Source organism: Photinus pyralis, unplaced genomic scaffold (assembly GCF_008802855.1).
Source record: "Photinus pyralis isolate 1611_PpyrPB1 unplaced genomic scaffold, Ppyr1.3 Ppyr1.4_LG3b, whole genome shotgun sequence".
In the NCBI taxonomy this organism is placed as follows: Eukaryota; Metazoa; Arthropoda; class Insecta; order Coleoptera; family Lampyridae; genus Photinus; species Photinus pyralis.
In genome coordinates this window covers 24,565,756-24,579,833 of record NW_022170510.1, presented here as the reverse complement: position 1 = coordinate 24,579,833, position 14,078 = coordinate 24,565,756, and the positions used below count along the sequence as shown (strand labels likewise).

The 14,078-nt window shown below is 35.1% G+C and overlaps 1 protein-coding gene across 1 annotated transcript; it reads left to right on the top strand.

Annotated features, from left to right (window-relative positions):
• Positions 1-4,523: 4,523 nt before the first annotated feature.
• Positions 4,524-11,814, top strand: LOC116167295 (2-oxoisovalerate dehydrogenase subunit beta, mitochondrial). The gene is made up of 7 exons (XM_031482623.1): positions 4,524-4,740; positions 9,286-9,566; positions 9,613-9,768; positions 9,816-9,987; positions 11,077-11,222; positions 11,277-11,363; positions 11,529-11,814. Exons 1-7 carry the CDS (start codon positions 4,608-4,610, stop codon positions 11,667-11,669), a joined length of 1,116 nt encoding a protein of 371 aa, XP_031338483.1. The 5' UTR covers positions 4,524-4,607; the 3' UTR covers positions 11,670-11,814.
• The last annotated feature ends 2,264 nt before the right edge of the window (positions 11,815-14,078 follow it).

Genomic DNA, 14,078 nt, shown 5'->3' with positions numbered 1-14,078 from the left:
CTTTCTAAAAACTTCTAAATGTTTGAAAAAGTGTTATTATGTAATTTCCTTAAGCCAGAAGATGACCGTTGGTCGAAACTAGTCGCTGCTTTTACAGTTTGTCTATAAAATTAGTATGGGGAAGGTTTTGTGCCTTTTTGGGATTTAATGAACCTTCCTACCTTGCTGCGTAACGGCTAAAATAATAATAATAAGGGTGGGTGGGAGGGGTTATAATCCGTTTAAACAGCATCGCGTACCAAATACCAGTTCTTAGTCGATTTACCTTACACCGGAGATTTCTAGGAAGAGGAAACTAGGAATTCTAGTTGTAGGATCTTTAACAATACTTTTATTGAAAACTTCTGAAGTAGATCATTCTAGTTTCCATTCAGTTTCTTTGTTAATACCTTTTTTTAAGAATGCTTGATCCCAGAATGATGTAAGCGACTTCAATCTTGATGGTTGATGCCTGGATATCGCTCTAGGAAATTCCATACAATAATTTTAAAAAAACACCTAATGTAATGTTAATGCTAATAAGTTTTACCTTAAATTTAGGCATAAAAATTAGTTTTGTTTGAGCGATACATAAAAGAGTCTCGATTTAGTTTCTAAAGAATATTTCAAAAGTTCATATTTCCTCTTCCTAAACTCCAAATTTTTCAAATCGTCATAATACTGAACTTTTCCAATATTTCCGTAGTATCCAATACCTAGGTGGATCAGATTTCGTTCAGTTACGTATAGGTAATCCCGTGCCCAAAGAAAAAAAAATCTGTGGCTAGCACAGATACCATCCGCATACCTATGTACGTATGCGCGATTCCGCTCAAAGGCTCTTTAACTCTTCCTTTTATGTCTAAGAATATAATGTGTAATGTGTACCAAATTTTGTTCCAATCGGTTTAGCCGTTTAGTCGGAAATGATAGTACAGAGGCAGATAGACACACCGACAGGCCGAGATCACAACATGTATTTCTGTCAAAAAAGTATAGGAGGTTATTTTTTACCCCAATGCCAATAACTCTCTTACTAACGTGCGGGTGATAAAAATGAAATCTTTATTTATGTATACAAAACCGATCGCGAATATAGGCGAAGACACTTGAAACAGAAGTCCGAAAATCGATAGTGTTGGTTTGTGAAGAACCCGAAATTTGTCCAAATGTTACACGCTTAATTAGTATCTTCTATTACGTTTAATCGTGAATAATAATCATTTCAAAACCAGTTCCATGTGTGCAACATGGTTTCTATTTGAAAACAACAATTGCGTGAAAGCGAATATTTAACCTCTAAACCAGCTGCTAAAGAAATTTCGAAATTTTGGCGTAGGAAGATCCTGTATTAATTCCTTCATTGTATTATACTGTTTATTGTTTAACGTGAATAGACTACGCAAGTGTTTCCCCAACTATGGGCGTTGTATTCACTTTTAAATACAATTAATGCCAGGGATATAGGTAGGTTCTTTTGATTTATTTAGGTAATGATGATGGCGGTTTAGCGATGCTCAATAATTCATGAATTTTAGTATTATGGGAAATTACCAGAACTTTCACCATCGTTAATTGTTGTCATATTCGGGCAGTATGTCAATTTCTTTACCGGTACAATTTGGTAGGTAATAGGTCGTTGCCGATCAATAGGTGCTCCATTTCTAATATAAAGCCACTTCATCAATCATCAGATGCATCCCTCTGTTGTCGCACTAGTATGTTTTATGTATGTACGTCGAAGTCTGAGTAAAATATGGTTTTTATAAGGCTTACAGATAAAAACCTTACTACAAACTGCAGGACGAGATATTTTGCTTTCACCTTTTTTAATTCGGTATTGGCCGACAGAGGAAAGTTTAATTGAACCGTTATGTTACGCAACGTCTCAGGTTAGCAAGGTTAATTTTTTGTAGAAAGGGAAACATAAACTAGGTCAAGATCTGAGAAGACGATTTAATTCGACCGTTATTGCCCGCTGTGTGATATAGATAGATACAATGAATGAATATAAATTAACCATGTAATTAAGTAATAGAACTAGACTGCTAGACTGCTGTGCTGAACAAAGGGAACGGTGGAAACGACGTTGTATTATTAAAGTGGAAAGTGAAAATAATTCAATTCAAATTCAAAACACTGGAACCACAAAAAATCAAATCCAAGCGTAGGATAGGTCGTTGCCTAAAGCTGCCGATAAAGCATCTTTTGCGTATTTTTCGATATCAAAGATCAGAGTTAAATTAGTTGTAATAGGATGTTAATGTAATAGGAATTTATTAAATCCAAAAGTCAGTTCTCTCCCATCACAAAGATTTTAAAAAGATAATAAATAAATAATAAAATTCCCAAAAATAATGCTCTAGAAGCAAATCATCTTGTTTTATGCAAAAAAAGCAATCCTGCTGCCGAATCCGAAACTGACTTACCACCTCGACGGCAACAAAAATGTGGGATTTGCGCAATTTCCGCTTCATTAATCTTTTGATGAAAAGCACCTGAAAGTAGGTATATCACGCATAGTAAGATGTAACCGCAAGCTGGTCGTGGTGCAATGAAATGTAATTGCGAAAGAATGGTTTGGATGTACATGTGGTCAGTGTCAAAAAACAAGATGTGAAAATAGCCCGCAGCGAATACCAGATGAAGAAATCGAAATTCCCCTTATGTGATGGTTTAGCAGTCTGTCTATCGGTCTGTTCCTCGCCTAACTCGAGAACGAAAAGAGATAGCGATGTCAAACTTTCTCTAATCGATTTCTACGAGTTCAAGGATCAGTGCTATTGAATATGAGCCGAATTAAAAGTATGTTAAACATGTTTGCCACATTTCATTGAAATAGCAAATGAAAATAACAATTTTTAAATAAAACGTACAAAATTCAGCGACCGCCTTTGATTTTGACTGTTTGCTTGGGCCGGTATCGACGAGGGGATTTTGAATATGTTAAAATAGACACTTCTCGCAGTGTAATGTAAAAGTTGGTGTTGCAATTTTGCCAGGGCAAGGGAATTTTTACATCATTTTAACTGTACTATAATAAGGTAAATATGAAGAATTATTCTTTTCTGCAGTGTCAGGGTTCTTTTTGCGGTAGAAGAACTTCCTCAGGCAATAATGGCGTACGAAAGATGACTTTGTACGTGTGAGCGACACAGAACGGCATAACTAGCAGTACGTAATTTTCTGCATAGTCCGGTTATGTGCGATGTCCAACTAAGGTTTTCATTTACTGTTACACCTAAAAATGTTTCCTTAGTGCTTTGTGCTAGGACAAAATTTGAATTCACTCCAGACGCAGGACGGATTAACGCGCACACTTCGGAATGTGATCAGTGATCACACCTGTGTTTTCTTCATTTAACTTCAAATAACTGGAGGCACAACAATAGGACATATCTCGAATTGTTTTGTTAGCACTGTTGACTACTGTAGCCGGAAAAATTTGCAGAGGGGTCGTCAGCATATTTACATAAAATGATATTAGCATTGATGTTGCACAATGTTGCCAGATGATAGTGTATGTGCGATGATATATGATTGATATAAAAGAAGAGATCTCAAATGAACTTAAAACGACCTCAAAAGTCGTGGAGATTATGGCTGCAATATCCGACTTGATAGAACAACATTGTCACTTTTTTAGCACCCTCAGGAAGTTGAAAAAAATTCATCAAAGCATATCCACACACCGACGGACGACAAACACGAAAGACTAATTATGAGGTATACGCCAAATGTCTGCGACAAGACCCAATAGCCAATACTACGAAGCTCTGGATAGGACACATAGGAAATTTTTTGTAAATTACAGTTGTAACTGGGAATTATACTAATTTACAGTTGTAACTGGCAATTAGTTTATAATCTACAGTTGTAATTGGGAATTACACTAATTTACAGTTGTAACTGGGAATTATGATAATTTACAGTTGTAACTGGGAATTAGTTTAGAATTTACAGTTGTAATTCTCAATTACACTAATTTACAGTTGTAACTGTAACTGAGAATTATACTAATTTACAGTTGTAACTGGGAATTATCCTTGACAGTTACAACGGTAAATTAGTTTAATTCCCAGTTACAACTGTAAATTAGTGTAATTCCCAATTACAACTGTAAATTAGTGTAATTCCCAATTACAACTGTAAATTATAAACTAATTCCTAGTTACAACTGTAAATTAGTATAATTCCCAGTTACAACTGTAAATTAGCATAATTCCCAGTTACAACTGTTAATTAGTGTAATTCCCATCCCAATTGCAACTGTAAATTATAAACTAATTCCCAGTTACACCTGTAAATTAGTATAGTTCCCAGTTACAACTGTAATTTACAAAATAATTTCCTATGTGTCCTATCCAGAGCTTCGTACAATACTGCGGAAATGGAAAACGAATTTCACGGTTGGCACCCAATATTACGGATTGGACTTTGACATTATATAGCAACGAATACATTAAAACTACAAAATATTGAAATATCACCTTCGATAATACAAAACTTATGCAAACAGAGTTACACCATTATCAAACTGGTATCACATTTTCATACACAATGCGTCATTACGTTATGTAGAAGCGAAACGTCGGGCCACAGTAGTATCTATCTGTTTATCGAAAAAAATGGCGTTAAACAAATTAAGTTCAACATTGTTAAATAATTCCTTAGTTTTTAAAGAATTAAAAAATGTTGCTAGTGTTTTCTCCGTACGGAATTTTTTTAATTATTACCCAACCACGAGTACTCCAGCTGAAGGTAAGCAGTAATTTACACAAACATGTGCTAATTATTTCAGAATTTTCAGACGAGAATACTTTCATCATGCACACTCTGTTAGTTATTTCTCGTACCACAACGCAAAATTCCTGCTATATTGTAGTACCAATTGAATCCGTTTGTTACTAGTAGTAACTTACTACACGAAATAACTGAGCATTCGTCTACCTTTCACAATCAGATAGTAGATGACACTACAGTTCTGAAACGGGTTGTTATCAAAATATTAGATATAATTATCATCAAAGAATATATTATTTCGATATGTACTCTTTGATATAATTTACTTTTGTCTCCGTGGTGCATGGTGCTTATTTTAGTCGGTATACGGCGTATTTTTTTCATGAGAGCAAAACGTACCTATATGTTGATAAACCGGATAAACGTTTGACAATAAAATATGTTCTACTTATTTAATGCAAATCCTATGAATTTTATTAGAACCTCTGATCGTAATAATCATACTCGATAGTTCATACAACCTTTCATTACCTACACTTTAAAAATTGTCGTATGGCGGCCTTGCTTTCAGTTTTCGTTCAAGAAAGCGACAGCGCAAGAATTTTTGTATTTATAGGAGCACTAGTCAATTATTCCGCTAAGAACCAGTCGTATGATATTAACATAAGTTTAACTTTGCAAAAGAGCAAATTATCATAATGAATCAATTGTAGGCTTCGAAAAAATTGGCCAAGTTCAGCATAACGTAAATTAGCTACCTAAATTTCATATTCTGGACGTTTATAATTTTATGTTTTTATTTATGTAGGTTTCTTTAATAAAAAATACAAAAAAAGTGTGGCCCAAGGGTGCCATTTCCTTAAATACGTGTATAGGATCTAAAATATCGTTCTTGAATGAGTACATGTCCAAGTTTAGCGTTCAAATGTTCAATTGTGACCAAATTTGTAATTTTTGGAAACGACACGTCTGAGAAAACGGGTTTGGTTTATATTTGAAAGAGTTGCGCGGCAAACGAATTTTTGTCGCCCCCTAAAAGGTACCATTCACATGCGGATATGTACGGCGGATCTGTACGGCGGACATGTACGCGGGACAGATCCGTATCAATTCGTATGTGTGTATCCGCGTGTTCGGCGTACATATCTTGCTCGCCATCCGTCGATCAGAACGACGAGCACGGACAGCGAGCCCGACAAATACGCACGTGTGTAGTCGTTTCACGGATTTGTTTGCCGGACATAGAATCATCAAATACGTAATTCTTGAAAATATGTTTGGAAATTTAAGAAATCAAAATGGAAATGCGACTCAACCTACTCCAATTAAACAGTCATTTAAAAAAATATTTTGTTTAAATTACTTTGAATATAATGCAGGCGCAAATTGTGCTAAAGATTTAAATGATCTTTTGGGTAATTTTACAAGCAAAATTGCGTAACAACACCGAACTGTTGGTGAAATTGTTAGTCAAATACAATCCGATCAGTTACCTTTTGGGGATATCTTAAAAGTAAAATTTGAAGACTATGGTGATATTAACATTCCAGAACAAAATGCGCATCTTTGGGGCACAATTTAAATACTGGTAAAGAATTAAAGATTGTAGTGCCTTACTCCACAAACCAAGCACACCTAACTACTAATGAAATTATTTTATGCCATTTCCGAGCATATTCTGCCAAGGCTGGTGGCTTATTTGAAAGTTTCAGGTATAATTTTCCCGAGAAGCTGAGGGGAGATTGCACAACTGAATGTTAGGTCTTCAAAATTCTTTCAAGTTGCTAAGTACTATAGCGTGGCAATTAATCGCTCTCTACTGGTAACTGCCTCATGTGGGTATCATTCCTCTCAATAACTGGGCGAACGTATTTCGTATCTTCAAATAAAACCTCCTCCTCCAATTATTGTAAATTTCTCCTTATGATCCATACCAATTACCACAGCACTCAAAAGAACACAACCCAGGGCTACTACAGAACTGAAATAGCGACAGAACGCCGCCTGCTCGTCTATTGAGATTTGTCCGTGATCTGTGTACAGCCATATCCGCTTGTGTGTAGCTCAACACGGATCTGTCCGCCGTACATATCCGCATGTGAATGGGGCCCTTTACGTGATCAGTGTCCGTCATAGGCTACTATTAAAAACTGGGTTTGTGAATTTAGAAGTCAAAAATCATATGTCTAGACGAGGTCGAACAATTTCACAACAGTAGTAGCACTACCAATTTCCTCGACTAAAATGATTCGTGCCCAAAGATATGCTGGATACACTTTTCTGGAATGAACCGACGCCATCGTCATGATAAAATTTGATTTGAATTGGTTAACCACCCTCAAACTACTATTTATTTCAAGAGACTTGCGACAAATAATGAAATCGTAAGTGCCATGGACCCATGCAATTTCTAAAATAAAATATAAGAGCAAAATTAAGTACCATTAATCTCCAAAAGACATCCACAAATACTGATGATCTTTGACTACTTCAGCCTCGATCACAGTAGAAATTATACATCATCAGTTTAATTAGGTTCACCGGATTACTTGTGATTTTAATAAAGCGGAAACTATGTCACAAAATTTGTTATGTAAATAACTTTGATTATATCAAAAGGATTAATGACGTCAAAAGGAATAGGCCAAATTTGGCCCAAAGTCTTTCTGTATTGATGCGGACCCGGACGAATATCATGGAAACTTTCACCAAAAAGTGATTCGTATACCTATTTTGTGCCATATCTTCCCAAAAAATAAAAAATGATTATATGACTATTATGACCAGTGAGCGGTTGAAATGGGCACAGTCCACGATGAGACCAAAATATTTCAAGAATTGACTATCTAAACGTCCTGCCACTAAAAGGACGGTGTTTATAAGGTGTATGACGAATTTTCATGGTCATGAAAAGTTGTTACTATGGTCATTACAACAAAAACCAGGAAAACCAAGATATTTCGAAAACTATGAGAGATAGGTATATAGGACACTATTATCAAAAATTGAAGGTTTTTAAAAAATTACAGAAAAATATGCAAGGTGTTTCATTTACAAAAGGGAGATTTGTTAATATCACATTTTGCAACGGAACCCACAAAGAAACCACCCTGTAAATTTATTTGTAATTGTTTCATAGTAAATGTAATATTTATTTGACTGTTACTTTACCGAAGATAAATGATATTGAGTCTGGACTCAAAAATTTAAGTAGTAATTTTGACATTAAACTGACGCTTGCAAATGCGAATTTTCCTTATACGTACTTAAATCGAATTATCTTTAAAACTACAAAGTTCTTCGTATATTAACCATATAATAAAAAATACAGGATGTTCCATTTACAAAAATGTACCTTTTTAGTGAACTTAGTGAACGCGGCGTGTATAGTGCATAATTCAAAAAAATTTTAAAATGTGGAACAATAGTATAATACAAAAGCATTCTATCTAAAAATCATATCTTTAAAGCACTAAGTGAAACTGCACAATTGTTGACTCATCCTGTACATTTGCTTATATGTAAATATTAGGCCTAAAAGGTATAAAACGAAAACACCATTTGATTATTGGTGTTTTTGTCTTACTTTTTTATAAGTTCAACGGCCACAAGGGTTCCAATGTTTCCAAGTAATTTTTGTAATTTAAATTTCATAAATGTGAGGTTTATGAGGGACTCGGTGTACAAAAATTCCCATTTCTTTAATGAAATATTTAGGTATTCCGGAATATATGCAAACCCCTAGTGTCTTAACTAAATACCCAGATTTTAAAATCCATTGATAGATATTTGAAAGGTTTACATTTGTCAATACTTTCGACACAAAAAGTGTATACCTAAGGCTTTTTTAATTTCACATTTTTCGCTATCGGGTTGAGTTTTCGAGAAAGGTGCAAATAAAAAAAAATTATGAAAGAAATAGTATAATTTTTCAATTTAAAATTTCTCTAAAACTAAGAAACTCGCAAAAAATTGTAATGGATTTTTTTGTAGAGTTTTGTATAGCTGTATGCATGTACGTGGTTCGTTTTTTGTGAAGAGGATAACTCAAAAACTCCTAAATCGATTTTGATGAAATTTGGAATCTGTATAGGTTTGTAAGAGGAATCGCAAACGTCCCATTTCGTTTCTTATTTTTTTGAGAAATTTTTCTATTATTACTATTACTAGTAATAATAGGCGTCGAAATAAGAACTGAAGCACAATTCGTTTGCTTATATAGCGAACTCTCGAAAGATGTCGAGCGATTCCGAAGGCATACGACTATTTTACAACGTTCTCGAACAAATACGTAATATTTCTTGGAAAGATGACGTCACATCCGCTTTCGTTCTTTATCGTCACTGACTTTTCAAGATGCCTCGATATCTATCGAGATTTCTGGAAGGTTCGCTACAATATCGTGCAAATTTTTCTTTTAAAATAAAATCAAATTAGAAAAATATGTTCACTTATTATGAAAAGTAAAACAGGTATCCCCAAGGTGCTTTCATTCTTTGAAACGGCTTTAAATTTAGCAAATTTAACTTAATGAAATGTTAATGAAAATTTCTGCACTTTTAGGACCAACAAAGAAATTAAATATGGTGCAGGCTATCAATAACGCTTTGGATATTACTCTTCAAACCGACGAAACGGCTTTACTGTTTGGAGAAGATGTGGCATTTGGCGGTGTATTTAGGTGTTCGCTTGACCTACAAAAGAAGTACGGATCAGAAAGGGTTTTTAATACGCCGTTGTGCGAACAGGGCATAGTGGGGTTTGGTATTGGTGTAGCCACGGCTGGATCAACCGCAATTGCCGAAATACAATTCGCCGATTACATTTACCCAGCGTTTGATCAGGTACTATTACCAAATGGATTATGTTGCATAATTCTTTTTGTTTTAGATAGTAAATGAAGCTGCTAAATTTAGATATCGTAGTGGAAGCCAATTTGATTGCGGAAAGTTGACAATCAGAACACCATGTGGAGCAGTCGGTCATGGTGGTCTTTACCATTCCCAGAGTCCCGAAAGTTACTTTGCGCATACACCTGGTTTAAAAGCAAGTGTGCCAGATGCTGATCTTGTTACTGTAACTACGCGTTTTAGGTTGTTGTTCCCAGGGGCGCTACACAAGCAAAAGGATTGCTACTGTCTTGCATTAGGGACCCCGATCCATGTATTGTTTTGGAACCAAAAGTATTATACCGTGCTGCAGTGGACGAAGTGCCCATAGACGAGTATCTTACACCAATAGGAAAAGCTGAAGTTTTAAAAGATGGTAAGTTGGTAATTTTAGGAATCATTTAGAATACAAACCGCAAAAATATTTGTAAGACGTCAAGCTTGATTGCTAACCAAAACTGATGCAACACCTTTCTGATTAAAATACAAATTGAGGAAATAAAATGTTACTCAAACCTTTTCCTTAGGTAATTTAGTACGAATCCAGATCACCTAATCTCACGACCTCCACTAATTTTTCGAGCGATGATCTGTTCACATCGGTATCAGTAAATGTATTTCCTGAATTTTGTACAGAAAGGCCATTGCATCTATTAGATTTTTTTGGTTGTTTGCGCCCTTGATGAAAATAAATATGCGACGAATAAACGCTTCCGTGTTAAACGTGAACATGGGAAAATCAACTTTGCTATTTTGCCTAAAAAGTATTTTACCTCCTCCGTTCCTAGTTCAGTTTACACTTGATAGACCCAACATAAAATGCGTCTGTAGGTATATGTAATTGGAAATCAGTTTATTCACCAAGGGAATATAATTTTTGTATGTTGGATTATTTATCGTCATTAATATGCATGAGAGGGAGATTGTGGGCCATGTTTTGTAATAAACTGATATAAAATATGTAAATCAATTTTAACTCGACTTCACACATCATATAGTTACAATAGGAAACTGCTGACAGCATCCAATCGGTGTTGTCAACTTTTTAAAGATAAGCAATATTCGAGCAATGTAGTTTCATTAAGTACAATATAAATATTCACTTAAGAAATGTAAACATTACGGATAGATACACTATTTGTAGGAATGAGTATTTTAAAGTTGGTCCGGTTTTAATTGCAATCCATAAATCCGAATGTGACCATCGAAGCTGCTAACATGACCTACTTTATTAACAAGGTTGTCAATTAAAATTTAGGAACGCTCCAATTTAAAATAACTGTCTTTATGCGTATCCCAGTTGAATATGAGGGCTGGCAGTTGGGATTAAACAATTAAGTTGAAAATGGGGTTCCATTTATTCGACACCGTTTCATTTTTATGAGTCATTTGGGTAAATTTGTTTGTGAAATTTTCCCCGATAGTATTAAGGTACGCGAGTTTCATCCTTATAATGTGCTTTCAGGTGACGCGGTTACACTTATAGGTTGGGGTACACAAGTTCACGTTCTGATGGAAGTGGCAGAATTAGCGAAAACCAAGTTCAATGTCGACTGTGAAGTCATAGACCTTGTATCTATTTTACCCTGGGACAAGGATGCAGTCTGCAAGGTTCGTGTTAACACAAACTTTTTAAGCCTATCCAAAAGTACCTTGATTTTTTAGTCGGTGAGGAAGACCGGTCGAGCTTTAATCGCGCATGAAGCACCTCTGACAGGAGGTTTTGGAGCTGAATTAGCATCCACTATTCAAGTACGTGTATAAGGGCCAGTTGTGTACTGCAGGTTACAAAAAAACCAATTCTCTGAAATGATACAGCTGGCCCTAGAAAGAGAGTAATCACGTGCATATAATGTGATTATTATAAGATGCATTGCAATCCATGTCATTCGTTCATTACAATTATGTCTTTTACAGGAAGAATGTTTTCTACAGCTAGAAGCTCCCGTAGCGAGAGTCACGGGTTTCGACACACCATTTCCTTATATATTTGAACCCTTCTATTTACCAGATAAATGGAGATGTCTTCAGGCCATCCGGAATTTACTCGATTATTAAAATCTTTTTTTTTTAAGAATCAAGTCATAAATATTGCAATAATTCCTATCTAAATGTTGATCCAATTTTTTAACTAGGTACGTCTTTTTTGTTTCATACTTTTGTGATGAAAAGTAATAAAAACAGGTAGCTACCTTTTGCTTTACACCTGATGCGTAATATTGACAACCTTCAAATTCGATCATTGATTGATACAATCCCAAGTGAGACAACAAATGATGACATTCAGTGTATCAGAAACGTAAAACTTAACGCGCAGGTTATCTGCCAAAAAACGTTATTTTACATTATTTATAGTATAGGCGGAATAACGTTTTTAATATATAACCTGCACGTTAAGTTTAACGTTATTGATACATCACAGGGCTGATTAATTCCTGAAAAAACAGTGTAGTAATGCGATCTACAGATTCGGACTGAACAGGGGAAACATTTTTTTTAGTGAGTTATGTTGACGATAGCATTGTTAGTATAAACTAAATATTTTATGTAAAAACCATACCTTAACATCTTATTTTATTACGCCACGTTGACGCGAGTTGCTACAGCCTATAAAACAAATTTCAACCAAAATTCAAGAATTGGTGATTCTGAGCAGTTGGTTTTCCGTCACATACACTGCATGTGACGGTCCCAGGTAGAACGCACTTACGCACCATAGGGAAACGGCAATGTGCTTTTTCTCGAATCATACACTTCAAATGCATATCTAAGGCCTCGTGAACTTTGCGCAAAATTGTTTGCCTATGGTGCGTTCAACCTGGGACACGCGGTATGGGTTAAATGTATTTTTGAATGGATGTACCTATATGCACAAGAAGCAAGTATTTTTTAGTGGTCCGATAACATTCAAAGTTTTTAGACTCGCATCGAAAAGCTTTTCAAAATTTTGACTCCACATTCCGTCCAGATCTGCTACTTTCCTTACGAAACCGTTTTCGAAATGTTTTGCAATTGAGTTTATGACCCCACCTGCATTATAAATCGGTTTGGCCTAGACCTATCATTTTTGCTTTGTAAGCTTTCTTCGCCCACCAAAAATTTGGTGGCAAACCAAAATAGGGTAGTAGTTTAATAAATTGTACTATTTGATTTGACATATACTAGTTGTCGCCCATAGAATTTATTCACGTTTACTTTTCAAAACGGAACGACTCCATTTTTTGCTCTCCCACGCCGCCGTAAAAAGATAAACAGAGGAAAGCTATCTCAAAAGCTTAGAATTTAATTTTAAATGAATAAAGATAAAGAGATTTGCCCTTTGAGAAAGTAGAGCTCAAAAATTACAATCGCTTCACGCTTGCGTAATTTTAAACACAAAATAACTGGAACAATAGCCATTCACAAATATTGACAAGTTCCAAGGAAGGGACTTTCTTATTGGCTACGTATTTGAAATACTGCCTACATAAATCCCGGCATATGTACGTAGTTGGTAATCCTATTTATTGCATTCCTTATTTCCTTTTCTCAAAAGTAACAGAAGTTTGTGTAGACGTAGTTGCAATGGATTGAAATTTTTTCTACTTACGTTTACTATTTGCATAGATTCTGTGCTTTTGCGTATTTCTAGAGAAATATACTATACCGTCTAGGATTGCTTTACAAAAATGCATGTTTTTTGTTGCATTCAAAAAGCATACTTGCACCTCAAAATTAGTGTGAGACAAAAGAATTTAATCGTAACACACACCAGGAAAATGATACACACACAAACAAATATTACACAAAAAAACTAAAAGTAAGACTTAGTTACTTACATTACATGTCCGGGAATTGTAATCCAAATAAAAAGGTATCCGTACACAAAAACAATTTTCAATTATCAACACAAATTACTACACTTTACACTGACGACCGGGTAATCTAAGATGTCCCTACTCGAATTCGGCTTCCGGCTACGCAAACGAAACTTCTTCAAACTTCAAACTCACGTTAAACGAAACATTGAATTCTGGCTTTCGCTTCAACACAAAAAAAATCCACGATGTAACTGGCAAAAAAACGAAATAGATTCTTCTACAAAACGTAACTCGGTGCTGAACGTAGCAAAAAGCTGATTTAAATTTTCAAGGAAACATAGTTCCGCGCTGAACTTGGCCATAAGCGACCCTTTTCCTCTTTCCGTCATATTTAAGGCGAAAACCCTTCTTCCGAAAATCAAAATTATAAAAACCAATCATACACAGTTGACAACACAGACTATCCTCTCAACGTACGTTAATAGACCAAAATAATAGAGGTCGAATAATTTTACTAAACATTTCTTATCAGACATTAAGACAGAAATCCAAACTTAAATTATAGGAAAAAATAACATTTCATCTCTCTTAATTACATAGAAAAGATGATATCACATCCACCTGTCAATTAAATGAAGCATTTACATTTGAACCAAACAAAGTTCCC

Excerpts from the sequence above, each read along its gene's own strand:
- LOC116167295 (XM_031482623.1), top strand. The coding sequence starts at position 4,608 with ATGGCGTTAAACAAATTAAGTTCAACATTGTTAAATAATTCCTTAGTT. Across the intron at positions 9,567-9,612 it reads TTTACCCAGCGTTTGATCAG|ATAGTAAATGAAGCTGCTAA; the intron begins GTACTATTACCA and ends TTTTTGTTTTAG. Across the intron at positions 9,988-11,076 it reads AGCTGAAGTTTTAAAAGATG|GTGACGCGGTTACACTTATA; the intron begins GTAAGTTGGTAA and ends ATGTGCTTTCAG.